General features: G+C 36.7%; 5 protein-coding genes across 8 annotated transcripts; 3 read left to right on the top strand and 2 right to left on the bottom strand.

Annotated features, from left to right (window-relative positions):
- Nucleotides 1-51: 51 nt before the first annotated feature.
- Nucleotides 52-17,346, top strand: LOC108658289 (uncharacterized protein C03B8.3). Of its 2 annotated transcripts, XM_030385037.2 has the most exons (6): nt 52-1,086; nt 14,450-14,569; nt 14,726-14,767; nt 14,866-14,933; nt 15,368-15,571; nt 16,508-17,346. In XM_030385037.2, exons 1-6 carry the CDS (start codon nt 741-743, stop codon nt 16,598-16,600), a joined length of 873 nt encoding a protein of 290 aa, XP_030240897.1. In that variant the 5' UTR covers nt 52-740; the 3' UTR covers nt 16,601-17,346. The 2 variants fall into 2 exon arrangements, with proteins under 2 accessions (XP_030240897.1, XP_030240898.1); XM_030385038.2 differs by lacking the exon at nt 14,450-14,569 and having other exon boundaries at nt 54-1,086.
- Nucleotides 1,807-2,499, bottom strand: Obp28a (Odorant-binding protein 28a). The gene has a single exon (XM_018111462.3). The coding sequence runs from the start codon at nt 2,447-2,449 to the stop codon at nt 2,018-2,020; it is 432 nt and encodes a 143-aa protein (XP_017966951.2). The 5' UTR covers nt 2,450-2,499; the 3' UTR covers nt 1,807-2,017.
- A 568-nt stretch (nt 17,347-17,914) lies between the features above and the next one.
- Nucleotides 17,915-20,176, bottom strand: LOC108658746 (protein CNPPD1). The gene is made up of 4 exons (XM_030385021.2): nt 19,973-20,176; nt 19,608-19,904; nt 18,853-18,975; nt 17,915-18,786 (listed from the first exon to the last, which is right to left on the bottom strand). Exons 1-4 carry the CDS (start codon nt 20,009-20,011, stop codon nt 18,055-18,057), a joined length of 1,191 nt encoding a protein of 396 aa, XP_030240881.1. The 5' UTR covers nt 20,012-20,176; the 3' UTR covers nt 17,915-18,054.
- Nucleotides 20,177-20,295: 119 nt separating this feature from the next.
- Nucleotides 20,296-22,016, top strand: LOC108657685 (putative cytosolic Fe-S cluster assembly factor GI11683). The gene is made up of 4 exons (XM_030385018.2): nt 20,296-20,447; nt 20,503-20,595; nt 20,654-21,311; nt 21,371-22,016. Exons 1-4 carry the CDS (start codon nt 20,385-20,387, stop codon nt 21,985-21,987), a joined length of 1,431 nt encoding a protein of 476 aa, XP_030240878.1. The 5' UTR covers nt 20,296-20,384; the 3' UTR covers nt 21,988-22,016.
- Nucleotides 22,017-22,258: 242 nt separating this feature from the next.
- On the top strand, nt 22,259-24,080 carry Creld (Cysteine rich with EGF like domains). Of its 3 annotated transcripts, XR_016196344.1 has the most exons (4): nt 22,261-22,792; nt 22,865-23,287; nt 23,366-23,706; nt 23,774-24,080. XR_016196344.1 is itself a non-coding variant. In XM_030385025.2 (3 exons), the coding sequence occupies exons 1-3, from the start codon at nt 22,336-22,338 to the stop codon at nt 23,836-23,838; spliced, it is 945 nt and encodes a 314-aa protein (XP_030240885.1). In that variant the 5' UTR covers nt 22,259-22,335; the 3' UTR covers nt 23,839-24,080. The 3 variants fall into 3 exon arrangements, 2 of the variants coding, with proteins under 2 accessions (XP_030240885.1, XP_030240884.1); XM_030385025.2 differs by lacking the exon at nt 23,366-23,706 and having other exon boundaries at nt 22,259-22,792; XM_030385024.2 differs by having other exon boundaries at nt 23,366-24,080.
- The last annotated feature ends 307 nt before the right edge of the window (nt 24,081-24,387 follow it).

The following is a 24,387-nucleotide window of genomic DNA, read 5'->3' as shown; positions in this document are numbered from 1 at the left end:
ACCACATCTGTCAAACATTCCGACCAATATAAAAATATATTATGGAACTTTTACTAGTTTGGTTTTCGTCGTTTAAAAATGCATTGACAATCTGAAAATGCATAAGTTACACCGTGTATGTGCCCCTAATCAGCAATCAAAGATAGACACACAACGCGAACCATCGTGCGTAGGCGTTGTAAACAGCTGTTCGAATCTAGAATTTAAAGCGCAAAAAAAGTGTCCACAGAAACTTAACGGAGAGCACGAGAGCCTGAGAGCCTGCCACCGTCACAGAGAGTGAGAGAGAGAGAGAGTAACTAAGAGTGGAAGCAAGAGAAAGCTTTTCGAATGTGTGCGTATTTTAGCTGAACTTCGGCGCCGTTCAAGCAACGCGTTGACACTCAGTCGAACGGGCAACGAAGTTGCAGACGCAACAAATTTTGTGGTCAGCGGGTCGTGGCTCGGTTCTTAGGCATTGTTTCTCCTGTGGTGGTGCGTGGCAGCGGCAGAGCCCTAAGCGCAGCTTCTGTTATTGTTTATGCACACATACATACAGCGCGCAAATACACGTACACGTATAGACACACGCACACCCAGGCACATGCCAATTTTTACTCATACGAAATCGTAGACAGCAACACAGCGCAGCTATTTTAGTACGCTGCTCTAGTGCTCAGTGACGTCACAAGTTTGATCGCGAAAGTTAAAATTGTATAAGAGTGTTAAAGATAACAGCAACAACAACAGAAACAGCAACGATGAAGCAAATCTACCGCATCAACTTACGGCACTTAGTGCGTCACATTCAGAATCGACAGCAATTGCCCGCCAACAACAATTACCGCAAATTCACCTGCCTGGCGCCTAGCAACACTGACAGCAACATCAGCAGCATTAGCAACAGATGCAGCAACAACAACAACAGCAACAGCAGTCTGCAGCAACATTTGCCCATACCTAGCCGCAGATACTCCAAGTTCAGCACGCACCTGAACAGCGAACGGGCCATGGAGCTACTCTGCAATCTGGATGCAGATGAACGGCATAATTTAAGGGATGCAATGTTCAAGCTGGAGGCGGACAAGGAGAAGAAACAGTACGAAAGTGAGTAGCGCATTTTTCGAATCGATCTACATATTAGATCTTAACACTTAACATTAAACAAAGAGTCAATCAAGAGTTAACAAATACATAAATGAAAGTTAGCACAAGAAGTGCCCTAGTTATAAATTCAAAATTTGAAATGGTATATGAAAAATATACATACATGCATATATTTATGCAAAATCATGCACAAATGCTATTTATAGCAAGTTTTGTAGAAAGAAGTGAGAAAGAAATTTATCAGATAAATGAGGCTTTCGTCAACCTTAATTTTACTTAATATTTTATTTATCATTTTATTACAAATCAAAGTTTTTTTATTTTAAGCTAAGTTATTAAGCATAACCCGGTTAAAACAAGATTTGTTCGAGTATAAGAAATATAAATATATAAAATAATTGAGTTAAATCATATATATTAATAAATACATATATGTATGCATATATTACATATGTATTGATTATGTTTGTATTACTTATGGAGTTCATCAAATTACGATTGTTTTCAAATTGAAAATTATACTATTGGTAATATTCAATTAGATTCAGACATATTTTTAATGGCAGATTCTATTGACAGGAATGGTAGCTATTAACAGAATTACATATGTTAATGGCAACACCAAATTTCCAAACCCAGATCTCCTACTGATAATACTTGCAAAATGATGTGTAAATTTCGGAAATTTTAAATACATATCTACACGCCCAGATCAATTAGTTTTTGCCTCTTGCCTGTGACAAATAATTGCTCCACTTTATTATAAACCATTTTGCCCACTCTTATGGGGTAGAAGTTATAAAAATATGCTTATATTAAACTAGAATTAGGTATACTCAATATCCTGCCGAATTCGTTTGGGTCATATTCGATCGCTGCCTTTGTCTATATGTATATGTATATACATACAACAATAAATGTATATATATACTTAGATCAGTCCACGCTTGTGGGCCTCGGACTTGAAGCACAGGCTGTACTTCTCAGCAGCCTCGCAGTGATCATCGGGCACGGGGATCGCCGCACAGATATCTCCGATCTCCAGGGCCATTTCGAGCTTGGCCGGATCACTGCCTGTATATTGCTTAGCCTTCTCTCGGCCAGCTTCCACATCCAGTTTGCCGTTCTCGCCCAGCACATGGAAGCTCTTCATGATGCAAGCGCGCAGGCATTTGCCCTCATAGGTGCTGGCCGCTTCATGCTTCACGGCGGTCTGGACTTCGGCATCGCTGGCGCCCACCTCATCCTTGCACTGCTCGGCCCTCTCAATGAATTTGGCCAGGGCTTCCTTCTCATCAAAGGCTGCAATCAGGGCGGCACCCAGCAAGGCGACACAGGCCACAGAGTACACAAAACGTTGCATGTTGTTAACTTGGTCAATTTGCAAACTAAACTGTTGTCGTTGATGGCTAAATGTTAAGCTTTTATATTCAAGCGCTGTAGGCTCTCAGCTGTGAAATTATATATTTCGATGCGTTTATCAAACATGACAATATACATATATATACATACATATATAGATATCTATATACTTAATTGTCCAAATTTTAATCTGCATAATTAAATAGTCAAGCCTTAATTATAAGTAGGGAGCGAGCAGCATAGCCGCGCCATGCCGTAGCCACTCCCACTCCCACTCCCTCAACCACTGCCAATGCCAGAAGCAAAGCTTCTATAAGTAACTGATGTCCAATTTGTTCTGCGCCAGCCACACACAGCTTTCCTTTTGGGCGTACGTGACTCCTGGGCGCCGACAACCCAGGAAATCAACGCACAGATTTTCCAGTTTCCTATGCGCACACACACCCTCTCACAGTGCCGTCCACCCTGTGTGCGAAATGTGCGGCATCATTTATTCAACTGATCCAAATATATGTAATTTGCTGGAACAGCCTAAGCGATGGCATCATTAGCATGATTTAAGAGTTTGCTTGTGATTCTTGTACGTAATAGAGAAATGATTGGCAACAGTTGTTAACGCCTTAGCAAGAATTTATGTTGGCCTAGAATTTATGTTGCATAGCAGAGCTAAAATTGTCGACTGAAAAAGTTGCTTAGCTAATTAAGTCCTTGGCAACATTTGATTTGATGTTGATAGCGAAAGGAATTGGCAACATTTGATTACCTATTGAGATGCATGTTGATAAACATTTTTAGCAACATTTTGCTGCTAAATTGGCAACTCATCAAAGACTAATAATGCTGCCTGAGCTAATTAAATCTTTGGCAGCATTTAATTTGATTTGATGTTGATAGAGCAATTAATTGGCAACATTTAATGACTTTTTGAGAAGCATGAGGATACAAATATTTGGCAACAATTTTTGAGTTCATAAATATGTATATGTACATATGTATATTAAAAATGATTTCTGTTAAGAGTACTAAGAGTACCCCTTTTAACTTTATTAAGACGTAAATAGTATATATATAAGTTATTAAGTGCTTTCTATATTCAACAATGGTGGCATATTTGCAATAAATAAACTAAATGTTGCAAACAAAAACTAATACTCATGCTAATAACATATCACAATTATTGCTAACAGTTTTGCAAGCGCAAGCTGAAGCCTTACAGCATGTTTCATTAGATCATGTCGCTAGCAACACAAACTTTTAGCAACTTGCCAATGCCAATGTTGGGATAGGGAATAAAAGAAACAGTTAGCTGGTTTTATGCACTTACTTGTTGCTGAGCATGTTGCTAGCTGAAGCTAAGCTTTGTTTAAGCATGACGTCAAGTCTTAAGAACATTTAGCTAGCAACAAAAGAAGCTAAACATCAGCCGTTGCAGCACCCATCTAAACAAATTGCTTTCAGCGCTATAAATCAGTGTATGAGAGTTTTGCGTTTTACAAGCCGACCAGGTCATTAAATATGCGCATTTAATCATGCATTTGTTTTCACATATCGGATATACACATACATACATATACATACATACATGTGTATATATAGTGTGTTAGAACATGTTTGTATTTACATTTGATTGCTCACAGTACATGGCATGGAATATATGTATGTACATATATACATACATACATACATACATACATATGTATCTAAAGGTAACGCATTCCTCTGCTCGTTTAGTGGCTGCTCATTAAAATTTCAATAGCAGCAACAAAAACCACACACAAAACTTTTTGCGCCGCCTGCAGCTGGTTGAAACTTGCCGAAACTGATTTACGCACTGGACGTCGACGTCAGCGTCTACGTCAACGTCGCAGCTGACGCGCAACCAACAGTAGCTTTTATTCTGATGTTTTTTCTGTCTCCCACTTCCTCTCTGTTGCTAACAGATATTTTTGTTGGCTTTTAAAACTTTTTGATTGGCTTTTTTTCTGCTACTGAATGGAAACAAATTTGGTTAGGAACGCAAAGAAAAAAGAGCAAAAAAGAGCAAATATCCAAACTGCATTTACCAACACTTGACTCAAGTCTTCCCTATCTCAACTCATCAGCCAAGAAGTTTCACGAGTTTCCACACGTAATTTTTGCCCTTTTCTTTTTTGTTTGATAAGAACGTGTTGAGTGATTTGATAAATATTTGAGCTAAGCAAATGATACGTGAAACAAGCTCTTAAGCATGTAGCTGATACATTGGGTACTCAAGTGCAAATAAAGTAGTTTGATAAGTAAATGGTTTAAAAGCAAATTTCATTGACTGCTGCAGTCAGATTAATTCAATTTGAGTCTGAAATTCACTTTTTTCAACTCTTACAATTTAGCTTGTAAAATGAACAGATACGAATTCAAGAATTTTGAATAATAATCAATTTTCAAGTTGAATTTATCTCTTTTCTCTGCAATTATTATCAATTTGTTTTAAATTTAAGATGAATTATATCAACTTATTTAAATTTAATAATGAATTAAAAAAAACCAGTGCAAATTTAAAATTTCATTTTCATTTTATTCTTTAGCTGTTATCAGTTTACTTCTTAAATAAACAGATAAAGTCTCAAGTTTCTTGTTATCTCTAGACGCCGAAAGTCTACACAGAATTTTAGCTTTATACAAACTATTTATTTAGCTTATTGGACTGCAAAGACTGCTGCAGTATTACTGAAGCGAAGCACAATAATATTTCCATAATCTTTAGCCGGAATACGGAGGACGGAAGCTAAATTTTGCTTCCGATTGGCTTCGCACTCCTTTGGTTGCATAGAAATGCTCAAGAGTCCCCTGGCAGAGCATTATAATAACATTTGTGTATATATGCATGTATGCATGTATGTATGTATGTGTGGAGAGTGCATATTGTATATGCTGTCAGCAAAGAAGAATTTGCATGCATGTATTTGTGAGCAATCGAGACACGCCATTGGTTGTCATGCACTTTCAACGATATAGAGTGAGACTCCAGTGAGCACGAAAGTCGTAATAAATAATAAGATGCGCGCACTGGTGTATTTAGTGTTATTGCAGGCGATTTAGGCGTTGAGCGTCTAAATTTATTGTAAAGTGAATGTGTTGGCAAGCAAGAGAGAATACGCTAATGTATGTATGTATGTATGCGTGCATTCTTGTCTTCGGCAGTTGCGCCTAACATGCACTCAATCACTCAATCATAAAGAGAGCTTAATGTGCTGACTGCCGAACGACTTCGTCAGTGAGCGCCTGATCTCAAATGTGTATATATGAAGAGCAAGAGAGAACGCGTGCAAGTATGTATGTGTGTACGCTCAGCAGCAGCGCCTTACACGAATAAGAATGTGTAAAACGAAATCAAAGGTGAATACATGTGTGTACGTAAGCTCAGCTGCAATAATGTAAATAACATGGGCAGTCAGCTGTAAGCTCAGACTACAAACAAGGCGATCTAAATATGTGCGAAAAGAAAGCGAGAGAGAATGCTTATATGTATGTGTACACGTTTAGCTCTAGTGCCTTATAAAAGCAGTGAGGCTTAGTTGAGAGAGCGTGATCTAAAAATGTGTAAAACGAAAGCACGAGAGTATGCATGCATATGTATGCGTGCACTTGGCTGCAATTCAATACGAAATGGAAGTGAAGTACTTAGGAATTGTATTAGTGTGAACATCAGCTCAGCCTAGTTGTGCACTAAAAACGCTAAAAATTCTACATGAGTTAAACATCTACATGAGAAGGAAATAATGAAATAAGGATTGTATCTACAGTTTATACGGCACTTGGCATTAAATAAATAAATAAAAGACTATTTTTTAAATCAAAGACAACATAGAAAATTTTATATGAAATAACATTTGATAGCAAGATCGGATTAAATAATAATAATTAAATTATATAGGTAAACCATAAAATTTCAAACTGTATTTTAATGTCCGTGTACAGTAACATTTTAGCTTGAATAAACAATTTAACAGTCTTAATAACTGTTTCTTGTGAACACATTTACTTTAAATAACCATTAATGTAAAATAACATTTACAATATAAGCAAAAATCTGTAATAAATTTTCCTATTTTTATACAAATTTAATCCGTATTTAAAATGATGTCTTTATATAGCGCCATTTCAATTTGACGATTTCGTTGAATGCGCTCAACAACAACTGTTGCTTCTGAAGGCAATTTGCAACAGCTTCACTTTATGCTTGTTGGCCTGAAAAGGGCTTTGATACTTGAATAAAGAGCCAAGTTAATCAAATTAGCGGTTGACTGGCGCACTCAAAATACCAACAGGCACTCGTTTTTTATGATTTTTCTTCTTTTTCTCTTGTTAGCTACAGCCGCAAAAGTTGAATGTCGCACAATATTTGCTGAACAGACCTCCAGGCACACACACACACAACACACACACAGAACACACACACACACAGCACATAGTAAGCCCAGCTAAGTTTGATAAGCAGCAAGAGGCAATTCGTTTGCCATTAGGGTTGGTCGAAGCTGATTTTCGTACACTTAAACACACACACACCTACATAAACGCCCCCAAAACCACACGCCCACTTGTCTGCCCCGGGCACATTAAATGATGTTCATCGTGCTGAGCAAGAAAAAGTCGTTGAGCCTTGAAGCGAACAGCTGCTCAAGGAACTACAGCACCAAAACACTCCACTCTCTCTCTCTCTCTCCCTATCTTTCTCTCTTGGTCTCTGTCCCTTTCTCATGCACCCTCTGTTGTGCTTTGCTGCATATAGAGAGATTCTATTAAGCGTTATTTGACCTCCATTCAGACTTAACTAAGCATTGTATCCGCTTCCCCATGTTTACTTGGCCAACAAGAGCCAGAATTTCAAATTTACATTTGCTTCGGGGCTTCATTTATCACAATTACCAAAGGCCCAGCCAAGGGAATTTATAGGTGTCTAGAGAGGGGGAGGGGGAGGGGTCGCTCCAAAGGCAAGCCATATGCAACCTATTTGATAGCTGCATCATTTATAAGCCCAGCCAAGGCTGGAAGTTATATACCGTGCATACGGCTATTTGATGGGCTGACAAATGAGTCCGCACAGCAAACAATAAATTTTGCACCATTACGATAAATCGTACAAAAAATGCAAAACGAAAAATCAATATACATGGAAAAATAAACAAACGAATGCACGAACACGAATAAAAATCTTGAATAAAGATACATTAAGCGTGATATCTGATTGAATTTCAAATGGGGGTAAAATATTCCATGCGAATTGCCATAGAATGTATTCGAGAAATAACTAAATCAAGAAAATAATCTATTTTTGTAAATCTAGAAGATTTGCAATTGTAATGACATATAATATAAAAAACTAAATAATAGAAAATAAGGATATTATTGAATAAAATTATATGCATTATACATATATATTTATATTCATTTGTATAATATTTATAATGCATAGAACTATAAAAAATATTTAGGATTTAAAACTTTTATAAACATGTCTACCTTAATATTTAATATTTATTATTTATGTGTATATCTTTTTATAATTTCTATATTATTTATGTATTTACTTTTTCATCTTTAATGCTCCTTATTATAGTTAATAATGGAATATAATATAATATACTTCACTAATTAATTATATAAAAAAAAAATACTTCGTTTCACAAGTTTGCAATTCTAAATGATCATTATCCCAATCACCTTCCATTTTGTTGTAATATTTAAGGACACCTAAAAAGCTTATTAAATGAACCGGAAACGGAAAGAAAAGTATGAAAAATGAGAAAGCAGCTCAAATATGAAAAGGCTTTCAAACAAGAAGTATGGCTCGAGTGCCCGTCGAATTAAATGACGGCATTTTGAATTCCAGTAACTATCGCTCTCTCTGTCTCTCCATCTCTCTCTCTCTTTCACTCCACTCTCGCTGCTGAAAATTATTCAGCACTAAATGAGTCATTCATAGCAGCGCCCTGCATAAGTATGCAACATAAAACTCTGCCTCTCGCAATTTAAATCAATTTAGCGAAATTTTCTTCCTTACTTTAGAAAAGCACGTGCCGATGTGTTTGACAGCATCTGGAGATGCCACCTGAGAAAGAAATGGGGTGTGGATAAAAGTGAGTGCGAGAAAAATGGCAGCAAGTTTGAAGAGCCGGGCAACAGGCTGCTGCTCCTGCTGCTCCTGCTGCCCCTGCTGCTCCTCCAGCTACTGCTGCTGCTCTTACTGCTGCTCCTGCTGCTCCTATAGCTACTGCTGCTGCTGCTCCTGCTGTGTGTGTGTGCTCGTTTCAAAGTCATAAAACAAAGCAACTCGACCCAAAGCACAACAAACAGACGAGCCGACAGACACGCAGAGAGCGTGAGAATAAAACAAGGGCAACAAAATATATATAAAAAAAAAAAGAAAAAGAACAAGAGAGCAACAGCAGGCACAAAAAGCAAAGCGATAAATTGAATACGGTGCACGTTAAGCTTTTTGGGAGCTGAAGCAGAAGCAACAGCAGCAACAGCCCGGGCAGGTATACATGACTAAATACGTGTATATCAACACACTCACACACACCCACACATACGTATATACACATATACATATCTGATACACACCGACACACACACACAAAGCTGGCTTACAAAGTTTTTATGCTCTGTTTTCATGACCTTTCTTTGATTGTAGCAGCCGCAGCATTAGTTGAGTTTATACATATAAAAAGCAATAACAACAAAGTTTCACTTAATATAAAACGGAAGAAGAGCAAAGAATATTTGAATTTAGCCAGTATTAACAGAGCTTTTCCGGCTAATAAAAATATAAACAATTTTTCCATTATCTGGCAAGGCTTTCAAGAGAATTTAATTATTGCCATTTTTGTGGGCAGATTAGCAAGGTGTCGAGAGAAATTTGATAGATATTTTTGGTAGGTATATTTTGTATAATAAAAGAAAAAAAACGTATAAAAAGTTTAAATTCTTAATAAAAAAAATAAAAACTAAAATAGATAGGCCCAGAAAAAACAGCACATTGGGAGATACAACAGTCTGCAAGATTTAACGATATTTTAATTGTGAATAAATAAAATAAGGATAGACATGTTTTTACCCGGACTAAAATTGTACAAATTAACGAAGAGCCCGAAATATAAAAAATTAACGAATTTGTTAAGGAAGACAGATTTTTTATCTTTATCCTATAAAACATTATTTTCTATAATCTGTATCTGTAAATTTATGAAGCAATTTTAATTGTATAATAAATAATAATTATTTATTGGGATATTATTATACATACATATATCAATTCCCTTAAAATATCTGCAAATTGACAACGTAAATTTTTAATTTCATAATAAATTTAAAAATGTATAATTTATAGTAGAATTCCCTTGAAATTCCATGTTACCACAGCAAACACGTAACAGTAAATACATTAAAAATTCGTTTGCTAGTCCCAAAAAACCGCCAATGATAAAATCCATTTGCTGTTGTGTTCTACTTTAGCAAACGTCGCTGGGTTGAGTAGGGTTCTTGAGTAATTTAAATTCAGCTGTCTTGACTAACACAACACACTCACACATCCCACACACACACACACACGCACACACATAGCACTACTAGCAAACATTTGCTCGTCCTTGAATACACATTGGCTAATTTGTGTAGCGTGCCTGCGGGCGAACCTCTTGACTTGTTCATTTGTTATGTAATTTGAACTTGGTGAACTTCTTGACAATGCTTTCATTTTTTATAAATTTGGACTAGAGAATATACTATATACACATATGCATACGCATGTGCATAGTTTCAGCCAATTTATATGCTAAACAGTTAAAGCAGCTGCAGCAGAAGCAACAGAAGCCTCGAGCGAAGCAGACAATAAGCGCAAGTAAATGTTATGCAAATTGTCGACATACATAAAGTCACACACATATACACACACACATATTCCATTCAAACACAATCAAATTGAGTCTGTACTATTATTTGTTCTGCAGTTCACTTGGCAGCAAACACACACAGCCACACATCACGTTTTCCTGTTGCTTCTCTTGAGTGAAATTGCCTTAGCCATGATAGCAATACGGTTTACGTCTTGTGGTCGTATAAGCGAAAAAGGAATATATATATATATACATACATATATTTTTATATGTATTCAAAAGTAAGAAGAGCAAAGGGAAGAAAGCGAAACTCATCCAGATTTCACTTTGAGTGCAAATCGAGTGTTGCCTACTTTCCAGCGCACGTTACAATTTTCGCCTGCCTGCCGTCACTCTCTCTCTTACTCTCTACCACTGTATATCTGTGAGTGTGTATGTATATATTTACTCAACGATTTGCTGCTTGCATGTGGGTGTGTGTGCATGTTTGTGTACGCACATGTGACACACTGAGCAGCAGCACGCGAAAAAAAACGGGATGTGTCGAGGTCAGTTGATTGCCCTTGTGGCCTCTACGGGAATACCCGCACCGCGCACGCAATGTTTGCCTAGGGCATGCACAGTTCGATACGTTAAAATGATATCACTAGCTTTAATTTATTGAACGGTATTTAAAGCTAATTTTTGTATAAGGAATATCTAATAAAAATTCGATTTTTTTTAAACGTAAAAAAGGCTCTTTAAAATTTAAACAAAAATATGGATATCTATATTACTTTAATAAAGTCCTAAATAAAATCGTCTCTGTGTTTAAAATTATTAGGAACATACCTAATAATGTCTATAATATATCTGTTTCCCATATATTCGATGACGCTAGATATCACGCGGCGTATATGCTTTCGCTGACTGCTATATAAATTGTCTAAATAAATAGCTATAATATTATTAAATAATTAAAAGTCTTTACTACAAAAATTAAATATTTCTGTTGAAAAATAATTATTTTTCATATTAAGTATATATTCGTATTAAATTATTCGGAGTAATCATTGAAAATAACTTGTTCAAATTTTATTAAATTCACATTAGCAGAAAGTTAGTACGGGTATTTCTATAGTCAAACAATACGCTTCGTCTGCTTTATAATCTCGTAGCCTTTTTTGCTGTGATTTGGCAAGTCAAGTGTGAATTTTATGCTTAAACACTTAACCGACAGCTAAACGACATAATTGCCCTGAAAATTGCTCCAGTGTTCATGCATTAAACAAACGACTTGGCTTGACTAGGGATTTGGTTTTTATGAGCCAAAAACATTCCCGTACGTGTGTACTACATATGTATTTACTTGCACACAACATACATATGTACATATATATATTTAACTGATGCGAGAGAGAGGACAGCGCCTAATGACAAAATGAACCCTTATGGCATATGTTTTATACCCCGCAGTTAGCATGTAACGGGTTAATTGATAACTGCAATTAAATTACGGATGGAACACATTTTCAGCTATACTAATTACTAATGTAATTATTATTTAATTATTATCCAGTATGAATCTAACTCGTTTTGAGATAGCAACAGTAATTAGCATATTTTACAGAGCATTAGACCATGCTCTATATGTAAAAGAAAATTCTAATCGATTTAATTTATCACTGATTTCATATAATCTCTAATAAATTTAATAAATGTAAGTTTAAATATTTGTAACTGCTAATATCTCATAATATTCTCTTTAAAGTCGCGGAAAAATTTGTACTTACCCAACACTAAATTCTGCAAACGGTATTCACTGCTTGTAAGCAACACATGTATTTGCATAGTCTACAAGAAAGTCTCACACTGCCGTTGCCATTGTTCTGAGAGTAGCTGTAAAATAATTGCACACTTTGGGGCAACGGCAACACTGACGATAATGATAATTACGACGACATTTACGAGCTCTGTTTGACCTGTGCAAGTGTTAGGCATTTATGTATGTCTGTTTATGTTCTTTCTGCTGTCGACTTTCTCTTTCAAACGTAATTAAAGTGCACATTCCAAAGGGCAAAGTGTTGAGCAGGCGAGCGACACCCAAAGTGTTACTATAATGCGTCGTTTATGCACTTCAACACAGGCAAACATATACACCCACACACACGCGCACACTAACTTTGCATACGAGGCAGAAAAAGCAAACGTGCGCATATATTTACACACCCGGCTGCGTAGGCTCGACAGCATTTGCGACGCGTGAAACTATGCAATGGTAAATTAACGACAGCAGAGCCCATTGAAAAACTTATTTTATTTTAGTATCAGAGCTGCATAAAAGCACACAGAAACACAAAATAATACGGGTATGCGTGAGAGCAATTCACAAACGTAGAACTAACCGTAAATGTCCCACTTATGCGTTAATTGAATAACTAATGGCACCCAAAGTGCTGCCAAAATACATTAATTACGCACTTTTAGCACTCACGTTCACACATAATTGACACGAGCAAAAAAAAACAAAAAACATGACTGCGTTGGCGCGACTGCATTATGCAGCATTATGTTAACGATAAGTGAGGCTCTTGCAAAACCTAATTACGTTTTTCAATGGTTTAAAATTCACAAAGCCGCACGCGTATCCACAAACTATGACCTTGCTCTCGCTATTTACAATTTAGAGTCAAATATGCTGCAAAATTAACTGTTTTTGGATCAGTTTTGCGTTCACAGTGCTGCCTGATAAAGCAATTACAAGTGCTCTTTCCCTTTGAAATTTCTCAATTAGTCATTCCAGCGTCGCCACATCGTCAAAAATGGCAAAATCTCTAAAAAGGCAGGCAGCATTCCCTTTTTAATTTAAAAAGGTTTTTCATATTTCAGCATAAAAATCATAAATTAGTATTGCAAAGAAGGTTTACGTATAAACATCCACTCATAAATAGCACACACACTGGCGCATCCATGCGTAAAGCAATTTATGCCCTTGTTGCAGTTTAAATGAAATTTTAATGCAATTCACATGACGTAATTTGCAAAGAGGTTGTTTGTGCATGACGCTACGCCTGCTATGGTATTTTTTTTATTAATTAAAAGCTGACACCTTTCAGCTTTTCACCTTTTTCAATTACCGCTCTTAGTGGAAAGACAAATTATAAAAAAAAAAAAAATTAATATGCACGTACAAATTGTGTGAATATTTATGTTTAGGTTATGTTTATGAATACCATTGTATATTTAATATGAAAGGAATATAATAAACATTAATTTATAAATTATATATAATAATGTTCCTTTTGCATTAACTTGAAGCTTAAGATATTTATATTTTTATTTTTATTAAACAACTTATATAATTGCAAAAGAGAATCAAATATATATGTACACAAATGTAACCAAATTTACTATATATTTCAAAAATAACTCAAAATGAAGGATTAACTAAAACTAAAAGCAAAAATTAACAAAAATTAAAAGTAAATTTAAAGAATTAGATTTAAGTCGGTAGAAATATATGAAAATGAAAAATAATATATTTTAAATAACAATAGATTGATATCACAAAATATTTTTATATATAAATACAGATGTATTTATTTATTAAAAAAAAAAAAATAATAACAAGTTCTAAAACGATATATTAGCTACATTTATGTATTAAAATATATATATAAAATATAATTTCATTAATAAATGAAATCTGGCATATAAATTACACACAAAAACCATAACCAAACATTAAAGTATTATCTATTTTTAACCTTCGACTAAGTCTTCATACCCCATATTTTTTGTTCACTTACTCGCATTACTTCTCAAATTAAATTTAGATCATGTGCTAAACGATGCATTCAATTAGTTATTATTTTAGTCATGGCATGTGAGTACTAAGTACTTATTAGGTTAATATTATGTTTCAGACTCTCATATTTAATGACTATAAAAACTATTCTTTTCTTCTTTTTTTATTTATTTGCATATGTGTAAACAACTTTGACTACATGTGTTTTGATTTTCAACAATGAATCATCATTCCCGACAATACACACAATAAAAACAACAACACAATGCTGGGACTAAATAATACACCAAACACGACAACAACATCTACAACAACTACAAACATAATCATCATGTTAAAGGTCAACTGGCTGTTGGCAGTTGGCGAACACGCTTCGGACGTCTATCCAATAAGGTGGGCCAAGTGGATCCAACGGGCACTTTTTGTGCGGTGCCCGATGAGTGGCTCAAAAAGAAACTTGGTAAAAAAAAGAACAAATAAATAAAAAATATGAATTAATAAATAAAGAGTTACAATCAAGATTTTCATGAAAAGAAACCGCAACGAAATTATATAACAAGTGGAAAATTTAACTTATTTTTGTATTTTTTTTCTCTCTCCCTCTCTCTTTTCACAGTCGAGGCGGCGGAACCACCAACGGCTCGACAATTGTATAGCAGTAAGTAAAGCTTAAGTATATATAAAAAAAAAAAATCAGAATACATTTATATACATATATACTCTTTTATTTACCTCATTTTCCCCATCTCTTCACAGTTTTCTTTGTGAATGCAGTGCCATTTGTAGCGTTTGGCTTCCTGGACAATTTCATTATGATTATGGCCGTAAGTATTTAACAGGCCATTTTTCTTTCTATTTGGAATGAAAACATTTAAGATTTTTTATATACATAATTTATCTAATTATGGAATATATACATACATATTTTTTTGTTTTTTTTTTTTTTTAAAGCAAACAATCTAATAAGTTAGAAAATCCTATCCTGAGTTATCATTGAAATTGGAAAACTTCATTGGAAATATCTAATATTTATTTCTAATTATTTTTTATAAGAAGTGCCTACATATACATACATCCAATAAGAATAGATATTAATTAAATAAAACCGAATTTTCATTTAATTTCTTTAATAAATCAAAGCAGATAAAATATTAAAATGAGTAACATTGTATAAAAAATAACCTGAACATTAAAAAAATAAATAAATCTAAAAAATACTCAAAGATGTTAAAACATTTTACACAATTTTAATTTGCAGGGTGAATATATTGAAAGCACTTTGGGTCACTGCATAACTGTATCGACAATGGCCGCTGCTGGTTTGGGCAATACCATAAGTGATATTATGGGTATTACGATGGCGACCTACGTAGAGGAGGGATGCCAGATGTTGGGCCTGAAACAACCGCGAATGACGCCCGCACAATTCGAATTGAAGTCAAGCAAACGAACCTCCAGCTGGGTAAGCTATGAAACTTTGAAAATAAAAATGTGCATCAAATATAATAAGAATATATGTATATACATATATAATAGTATATATTCAATACTTAAAATGAAAAAGCAAGAATTGACATCGAGCGGACACCATAGGAATGGTATTAATACATAGAATGTCATTCATACTTTCATCTCACTTACTGAATAAAGAGATGGTGGGAATTAAGTATGCAGTAGTCCTTTAAGTCCTAGACCTTAACACAAGAAACTTTTATGTATAGCATTTAAGAATTATAAATATGTATTTATGTACTCAAACTATTTAGCATATCAAGCATATCCGATTTATTGTATGCTTGTTTGTATACCTGTCTCTCCGTCTGTCTGCCTCTCTATCTCGCACTCTGTCTCTCCGTCTGTCTGTCTGCCTATTTACAGAAGATCATACAAGTTGTCTGTATGTATGCAGCAGTATTCAATTGGTATTTCTCTTTGAGTAAAACGCAGCTTGAATGCTTGCAGCAGCAGAGAGCGCTCTCATTGGTCACTTAAATAAAGCTCGATTGCAACGACTCCTGGCCTGGCGCCGAGCTCAGCATTTGAGTGCTACTCAATGTTTGAGTGAGAGTCAGCCTATATAAAGGGCAGCAGCTGCAGCATTTCTTCAGTCGCCCGGTGGGGGTCAGTGTAGAAAATTGAAGTGAGGTGTGGTGCGTGATCGTTCAGCTAAGTGTTAAAGACTGCTTAGAGGAAATACTTAGGAGGAAATTCTCGGAGGAAATACTTGGAGTACTTAGAAGAGTACTTAGAGGAGTACTCAGAGGAAATACTCACAGGAATATATACATTCATACATCTTAGATTATAGTGTGTAGTGCAAGGTACCTTTTTAATATTTAACTACCGACTAGATCAGTCTTAAAAATACAAATAATTACATATATTTTCTCTTTTCCAGGGTCGCATCATTGGCATCACGGCTGGCTGCCTGATCGGTATGTGTCCCTTGTGGGTAATGAGTGACGAATCAAAAACTGTGGCAGAGGACTAAGAGTATAAATATCTTAACTAGTATAAATGGTCAATTTAAATAGATGATGGGTTCGAAAAACTACTGCCGAAAACACACACAATTTCATTGTTTTTTGTGTTTGGCTTATTTTTTCGCATTGCCACAACTATTGAATTTTGAGTCTTAAGAGATTAAAATATGAGACAATGCTCTGCATAGTTCTTACTTAGTCAAGCGAACTAAAGTGACACTCAATGTACCTACTAACTAAATACTATTTAAGATGAAATGTGTTTGTAATTAACTAGGCTTTACAATTATATACTTTCTGACTGCACTTTTTAGAGAGGAAAATAGAAAAAAACCGAAAAACTCAACTTTAAGCAATTCATTTCCATTCTGTCTCGGATTGATATTCAAATTAGCGATAAACACTAAAAGAATAAAATTAATAAAATATATATAAAATTGACAATGTATTGTAGCTGCAAAAGGTCCAAGAAAAAACCAACAAAAACTAACGAATCAAAAATAGTAAAATTTTGTAGTGAACTTAGCTGAAGGTGAATTACATGCCTAAGTCGATGGTCATCCATTAATGATTAGCCAAAACACCTTAAATTAACTAAATATTAATATAAAGCCTGCCGAGTAATATATTAATATTAATTTTATTATTTACACCTTTCACTGTAAAGTGCCTCCGAATTGCTTTAACTATGCACCTCACTTCTTGAAGCTTTTCCAAACCCATTTGTCGAAAAATATATATAAAAAAAATAAAAGAGAACGGCTTTAAATAGATTGAAATTGCATATTATATATAAATCCGTAGCAAGAAATTATAAATCAAAAAAACATTATGTACAATATCAAAGTCCAAATTGTAGAGAGCTTAACAAATAAATATAATAAATTGAAGAAAAATTTCAAGTCTTTGTTAATTTCAACAGTTGTGCCCAAGATCCTTGTTCTATTTTCATTGAAAGAATTTTAGAGCATAACTTAAAAAAAAATATATCCTTGTTCAAGCCTTAAATGGTATAACTGTGTGATTTTAATTTCGATGCCATTCCTAAGACCATAATACTTACCTACATGTTCCTTTATATTAATTAAAATTCATTACATTAATTTATACATTTCATAAATTTCTTCCTATTTAAAATATTATCAAGCTTTATTTTTCTTTTAGTTACTTTCATTTATTAATCATATTTTTTTCATTTCTTTAATAATACCCTATCACATTGTAATAAGGGTATATTGAATCCATTTAGAGAAATTCGAACGAATGTTATACAGTCGATTACAACGTTTTGAATTATTACTATAAATATTATTATTGTTTAAAAAAAATATAATTTATTTGTGTGCCAAACTCAATATTTGACACTGTTGAAAGAATTGCTCACGCAAAGTAAAACTGAACAGATTATGTTGTTCATAATAAAAATGAAAAAGGAGTTTTAGTTAAAATTGAAGCTCGTACTTTAGATGAACTTTGGCCACAGCTCCGGCCAGCGCACTAAGAACGACTGATGAGATATTGCTTCGCTGAGGACTTGCCAAAATACGGATGTGTTCCTAGTTTCATTCCAATTCCAAGTCTTTGCCGAATGGCGTTGATCACTGTACTGCGATTTGATGTTCAGCCAATGTTCGGTGTTGTCCTGCTGCTTGGTGGCATAGTCCATACGATATTTGGGCGGTAGCAAGGGATTTGGGGGTCGCTCTTCGCGTTGCCTGCGTTGCAATGCAATCAGTCTTTCCTCGTCGCAATATTGTTGCTCCAGTTTCATAAGTTCGGCTTCCACATTTAAAGCATTGCAACTGTCATTGCGTGTAGCACCCGCTCGAGTTGCCAGCTCAACGGGCGCAGCATCTGTGGCATTGGGCGTCACAATGGGTTTCAGTGGATTGAGCGTTGGGTTAACCGTTGCCGTGACATTTCCTACGTCGCTGCGTCGATGCCAGAGTGTGCCCGGCAGCTGGCTGGCAATAAAGAATGCGCCCGCAATTGTGAACACACTTGCCGCATAGCTCAGGGCCAAAACAGCCAGGTTATTTAGTAGAAATTTCATTAGCGTAAAACTGGGCAATAGCTGCATCAGTTCACTGTAGGTTAGCCAGCCGCGCCGCAAGCCCTCGCGCTGTGCCAGCGTTCGCTCTACGCTGCTCAACTTTTCAAAGAATTGCTCGTTCGATATGTATATCTTCCAGTCCTGTCAACACCAAAATTTTTAATTAATGATTTAAATTTTATGTAGAAATATGATAAGTGCATTTACAATGGCTGTCAAAAACTCGAGTTCCAGTTGTTTCAGCTTGTCCTCGGTCATGTTGCCCTCTTTTGCCCAATCCTCCAAATAGAAACGCTCATCGTGGCCGGCATAGAATTTCGTTGAAATCATCTGTAAATCGAAAAGAGAAACACAAAGCAAAACAAGTTTATGAGTAACCATGTGATGTCACTGGCCAAAAGCCAAATACCAAAAATGCTATAAATAACAAAGAATTACATAAATAATGTGTGCAACGCAATGCAGATCTGTTCTTACTTACAATTTAAAACTAAATCTCTTACTCATTTAGAAAGCGCATTACTCATTTGACTCTGACGTCACAGCGTTGCGCATGGTCACCAGCTTACAAAAGGTGCTACTGTATATAACAAAAACTTGTATACATATATAAAATACAGTTTTATATATACAAATATGCATGCTATGCAGTCAATGCGACTTATCAGTTTTAGCTGCCAGCTGCCCTCATTTAGTTTAAAATAAATGCCAAGCAACACGATGATCATACAAACACACACACACTCACATTATTCACTCATTATGGTCAACGCTGCTTTAGAACGCTTTTGACTGTCTATGTATGTATGCATGTGTCTATTGGTGTGCTGGTGTTTTCAGTGATTGTGCGCACACATATGCACGCAAATATGTATGCGTTATTGCGCGTAAGGTGGGTTATCAATCAACAGGTTTTTTTGCCACGAGCTGTTGGCAAAGCGTGAACAACAAATTACACTTACCAATGACACCACAAAGAGCTCCTGTGGCGTGATTCTGTAGCCATAGCCGGGATCAATGCTATTCAAACGATCCAAGTAGATAAGCGCCATTATGAGGGAGCAGGGTGTTGCATGGGTTTTTCCAGCCGCAATCGAACTCAAACGATGCAGCGAGTGGCCGCGATGTGGCTCCGAGAACAGATCGGCGGCATATTCAGCAAATGGCATGGAAACTTCCATATCCGCCTCCGTTGTGTCCACACCTCCATAGTATAGCGTTTTTCGTATACGATTTATAAACTCACCGTGCTGCATCACCTACAAATTGTTAATGCAATTAGCAATGCATATGATGTGTGACGAATAGAGCCAGTTGCATGGATTACCTTTTTTGGTGCAGATGAGACGAATTTACTTCGCCCCATTGGAATAAAAAGTGTTCTGCGTCTATAGCGAGGAAATAAAATGCTTTCGTAGGAGAATCGTGTCAGCGTTGCCACATCGACTAAAACCAACTGTTTGGTCTTTTAGCTGAGCACAGCAGGGCTGTCAGGAGTGCAGTACAAGCCACAATATAAATTTAATTTTACCTGCGCGCTTTAAAGTAATTGTCGAAAAAAATAAATTTTGAATTCTGACTTTGTGTACTCCTGCAGAACCTGTCAACAAATTAAAATGAATACTATTTTGTTTATTGCTCAGTGCGCGATTTGCCATTCTCATGTTAACGTTAAAACATATGATTTGACATCACTCGTTGCATTTGTTTTTAGAACCACAAATCATTAAGTTTAAATTATGTCGCGATTCAGCGGGGCGTTGCAATTAACAGATTTGGACGACTTTATAACTCCATCGCAGGTGGGCTAGTAATTAATTCATAACCAAACAATTAAATTATTGCAATTAATTTCAGGAGTGCATAAAGCCCGTGACAATAGATAAGACGAAGTCAAAAACTGGATCCAAAATAACTGTGCAAGCGGATGGTTATTACGAGGAATCAGAGGTACAGAAGATTTATAAAAGTGTTTTATAGCTGAACTCGAATATTTCACAATTAATAGAGCGGCAAGCAAAAGCTGCAAAAGGTTGAAATCACACTACAAGATTGCCTTGCCTGCTCCGGCTGCATAACCTCCGCGGAAGGCGTGCTCATCACACAGCAAAGCCAAGAGGAGCTGCTCAAGGTGTTGCGCGAAAACGAAAGACTCAAAGCTTCCGGCGACAATGACCAAGTGCGCACAATTGTGTTCACGATTGCCGTGCAACCGCTGATAAGTCTCGCCCATCGGTTTGAGCTTGGCGTCGAGGAAGCGGCTCGCCATTTGTCTGGATATCTGCGACAGCTGGGTGCCGACTATGTGCTGAGCACAAAGATTGCTGACGATCTGGCGTTGCTTGAATGCCGACAGGAATTCGTTGAGCGTTATCGGGAAAATGCCGATCTGAGCATGTTGAGCTCCTCGTGTCCCGGCTGGGTGTGCTATGCCGAGAAGACCCATGGCAATTTTATATTACCCCACATTGCGACAACGCGTTCGCCACAACAAATAATGGGTGTGCTCGTGAAACAGAGGCTGGCCGAAAAACTGGGCGTGCCCGGCTCGCGGATCTATCATGTCACAGTTATGCCTTGCTACGATAAGAAACTAGAGGCGTCTCGCGAGGACTTCTACAGCGAGGTGAACAACTCAAGGGACGTAGACTGTGTAATTACTTCAAGTAAGTAAGAAGCGTATTATACTCAACTATGTGTTGTAAATTCGCTTTTTGCTTTTCAGTTGAGGTGGAACAAATGCTTCAGACTGAGGAGAAAACGCTGCAGCACTTCGCGCCCTCTGACATAGATTGGCCTTGGACGGACCAGCCGCCCGAGTCTATAGTATGGGCACACGAATCCACCATGTCCGGTGGCTATGCTGAACACATCTACAAATATGCCGCCCGAGAGTTGTTCAACGAAGAGACACCAAATGAACTCCAATTCAAGGCGTTGCGCAATCGAGACTTTTCCGAAATTAGCTTGGAGAAGGATGGAAAAATTGTGCTTAAGTTTGCCATTGCGAATGGCTTTCGGAATATACAAAATCTGATGCAAAAGCTGAAGCGTGGCAAAGGGCCGGGCTATCATTTTGTTGAAGTGATGGCCTGTCCATCCGGCTGCATCAATGGTGGCGCCCAGGTGCGTCCCACCACGGGGCAACATGTACGCGAGTTGACTCAACAGCTGGAAGAACTGTATAAGCAACTGCCGCGTTCCAATCCGGATAATGCCCACACTAAACATATATATACCGATTTCCTGGATGGCACACAAACCGATAAGTCCCAAAGCCTACTCCATACCAGCTATCATGCTGTGGAGAAGCTCAACACAGCCTTGAACATAAAATGGTAGCAAACTATTTACTTTTTGGATCACTGTAGACGGGTAACAATTGTAATTGTTTTATGCAAAGCAATACATATATAGGGGTTAAATATTGAAATAAAAAAACTTAAACATAAAAATAGTTCGTATTTCTGTTTATTAAATATTTAATTGTTAATAGAGTTATAAAATTAATAATGAAAATATTTTAAATAAATATTATTTTGAATGCAATAATATACTATTTTCTTATTGCACAAATGCTTTTGTTATCGATGCCACACGTTGTTTTCAGGTATCGATAAGTCGATACCTAATCAACAACCCCAAATTAATACACGTAAACCTTTAGCCGAATTGCCGAAACACCAAAATATGCTATTGAAAATATGTTTTGTGCTGCCACTCATAACAATTGCAATTGCACTTGATGAACCACAAAAGCTCAAGGATAAATCCACTAAACTGCCGCCTTGCAAAGCGTGCACAGTGCTGGTGGAGTCATTTAACTTGGGCTTGGAGCGTACGAAACGAGGCAAACATGCCGGCGGCGACGCCGCCTGGGAACAGGAGAAAATGCGTGCCTATAGAAATAGTGAGGTGCGCTTCGTTGAGATCCAGGAGCAGCTGTGCAGCGAAGTTAAACGTGGCCAGGATCACTGTCATATGTTGAGCAACGACCACGAGTCCTTGATTGAAGACTGGTTTACAAACAAACAGGACGAGGAGCCCGATTTGCATGCTTGGCTGTGTATCAATCAACTGAGCGTTTGCTGTCCAAGCAACACGTATGGACCCACTTGCCAGCCGTGCACCGACTGCAATAATAATGGTGGGTTATTCTTTGAAGATAAAATGCATATCTTATATATGTATGTATGTACATACATTTATTATTCTCTAGGGAAATGCAAGGGCAACGGCACACGCAAGGGCAACGGGCAGTGCCTGTGTGACAGCGGTTACGCAGGTATCAATTGCAACGAGTGTGATGAGAACAATTATGAATCCTTTCGCGATGCCACAAAGCTGCTGTGCACTCCATGTCATGCCGCTTGCGGTGATGGCGGTTGCAACGGCGCTGGTCCGAAAAGTTGTCGTAAGTGCAAGGATGGCTGGCGGATGGACACCGAAACGGGCTGCGTGGACATCAACGAATGTGTGGATCAGCATCGAGCGTGTCGTCCGCAACAATTCTGTGTGAACAACGAAGGCTCCTTCTCGTGCCTGGAATGTGATCGTTCCTGCGATGGTTGCGATGGTGATGGACCCGATATGTGCAAAAAGTGCGCCGATGGCTATCAGCTGAAGGATGGCAAATGTCAAGGTGAGTGCGTGTAAGACGATCGATTACTATAGTTTGACAACTATCATCATTTCTCTTGCCCTGGAACGGTTCATACAGATCTGTCCTCGCAGCAGCGTGATTCTTATGTGAACATAACGCGATTTCTCACCTACTTCGGCATGTGCGTGGCCACCTGCGTCATCTTCCAGAGCTCCACACATATTGCGTATATCGTTGGTGGTGCGGTGGCCATCTATATAGCAGCATCCGAGTATTGGCTGAATTGGACAGCGCAGGGCGGCGTTCAAAAGCCGGAAATAGACACAAAGCAGCTAGAGGATTTAATTATGAAGTCGTTATAAGTCAGGAAAAAAAAGCAACCAAAAACAAAAAAAAAAGGGAAAAGACGTTTGGAATATTTGCTGATACATACGATAATTTTATTCTATGAATAATTCGTAAATGAGCATTTGTCTGCAGTATTTAAATTATGTTATGTTTTTCTATATTTTTATTTGCTTGCAGTCGCATTGAATGCGGAAATCGATTCAGAACTGGAAATGGAAACATCAATGCGAGAGGAACTGTAGCACGCACAGGTCACAGCAACAACTTAGTCAAATTTAGTTTTAAATAATTACCAAATCAGATTTCAAATTACGAAAGATCAAAACTGCCAAATTTGCGTTTAATTTCGAAAAAAAAAAAATAAAATAAACAAAATTATAGAGTTAAAATGTAGCTGGTCCCATAGAAACTGAATTCTATAAAAGACTTACAAGTATTAAGAATGTATTTGAGAGAAGGGAAGTAAATAAAACGTTTGTCGATATAGTGTCCCTTTTTTGATGTCATTACAAACAGCTGTCAGCAAATCAGCGCCAATTTTAAATTTGCACAGCTGTTTTATCCGTAGAAAACAAGGCAAAGTATCGATACATCAATGTTCCTAACAGCTGTTAAATACATTATCGCTAATTTGAATTTTGCATTATGGCAAATGTAAGGGCTTAAAATTATTAATTTTTTATTTTATTTTAAAAAAGTCTAAAACAAAAAATTCCTTTTTTTTTTTTAACAATATACACTACAGTTTTTGATTGATCTAGTTCTGTTTTATACCATTCCTGACAGCTGTG

This window comes from Drosophila navojoa, chromosome 3, assembly GCF_054131105.1.
Source record: "Drosophila navojoa isolate 15081-1374.11 chromosome 3, UAZ_NAV_1.0, whole genome shotgun sequence".
In the NCBI taxonomy this organism is placed as follows: Eukaryota; Metazoa; Arthropoda; class Insecta; order Diptera; family Drosophilidae; genus Drosophila; species Drosophila navojoa.
This window is presented reverse-complemented; position numbering and strand designations above follow the sequence as displayed.

What these genes read in the sequence shown, in the direction of transcription:
- LOC108657685 (XM_030385018.2), top strand. Translation starts at nt 20,385, where the DNA reads ATGTCGCGATTCAGCGGGGCGTTGCAATTAACAGATTTGGACGACTTT. An exon ending in ACTTTATAACTCCATCGCAG is followed by an intron (nt 20,448 to 20,502) that starts GTGGGCTAGTAA and finishes AATTAATTTCAG; the next exon opens with GAGTGCATAAAGCCCGTGAC. An exon ending in GTTATTACGAGGAATCAGAG is followed by an intron (nt 20,596 to 20,653) that starts GTACAGAAGATT and finishes CACAATTAATAG; the next exon opens with AGCGGCAAGCAAAAGCTGCA.
- LOC108658289 (XM_030385037.2), top strand. Translation starts at nt 741, where the DNA reads ATGAAGCAAATCTACCGCATCAACTTACGGCACTTAGTGCGTCACATT. An exon ending in GGCTCGACAATTGTATAGCA is followed by an intron (nt 14,768 to 14,865) that starts GTAAGTAAAGCT and finishes ATCTCTTCACAG; the next exon opens with TTTTCTTTGTGAATGCAGTG. An exon ending in ATTTCATTATGATTATGGCC is followed by an intron (nt 14,934 to 15,367) that starts GTAAGTATTTAA and finishes TTTAATTTGCAG; the next exon opens with GGTGAATATATTGAAAGCAC.
- LOC108658746 (XM_030385021.2), bottom strand. Translation starts at nt 20,011, where the DNA reads ATGGGGCGAAGTAAATTCGTCTCATCTGCACCAAAAAAG. An exon ending in TCTCATCTGCACCAAAAAAG is followed by an intron (nt 19,905 to 19,972) that starts GTAATCCATGCA and finishes AACAATTTGTAG; the next exon opens with GTGATGCAGCACGGTGAGTT. An exon ending in AGCTCTTTGTGGTGTCATTG is followed by an intron (nt 18,976 to 19,607) that starts GTAAGTGTAATT and finishes TTCGATTTACAG; the next exon opens with ATGATTTCAACGAAATTCTA.
- Creld (XM_030385024.2), top strand. Translation starts at nt 22,336, where the DNA reads ATGCTATTGAAAATATGTTTTGTGCTGCCACTCATAACAATTGCAATT. An exon ending in CACCGACTGCAATAATAATG is followed by an intron (nt 22,793 to 22,864) that starts GTGGGTTATTCT and finishes ATTATTCTCTAG; the next exon opens with GGAAATGCAAGGGCAACGGC. An exon ending in GAAGGATGGCAAATGTCAAG is followed by an intron (nt 23,288 to 23,365) that starts GTGAGTGCGTGT and finishes CGGTTCATACAG; the next exon opens with ATCTGTCCTCGCAGCAGCGT.
- Obp28a (XM_018111462.3), bottom strand. Translation starts at nt 2,449, where the DNA reads ATGCAACGTTTTGTGTACTCTGTGGCCTGTGTCGCCTTGCTGGGTGCC.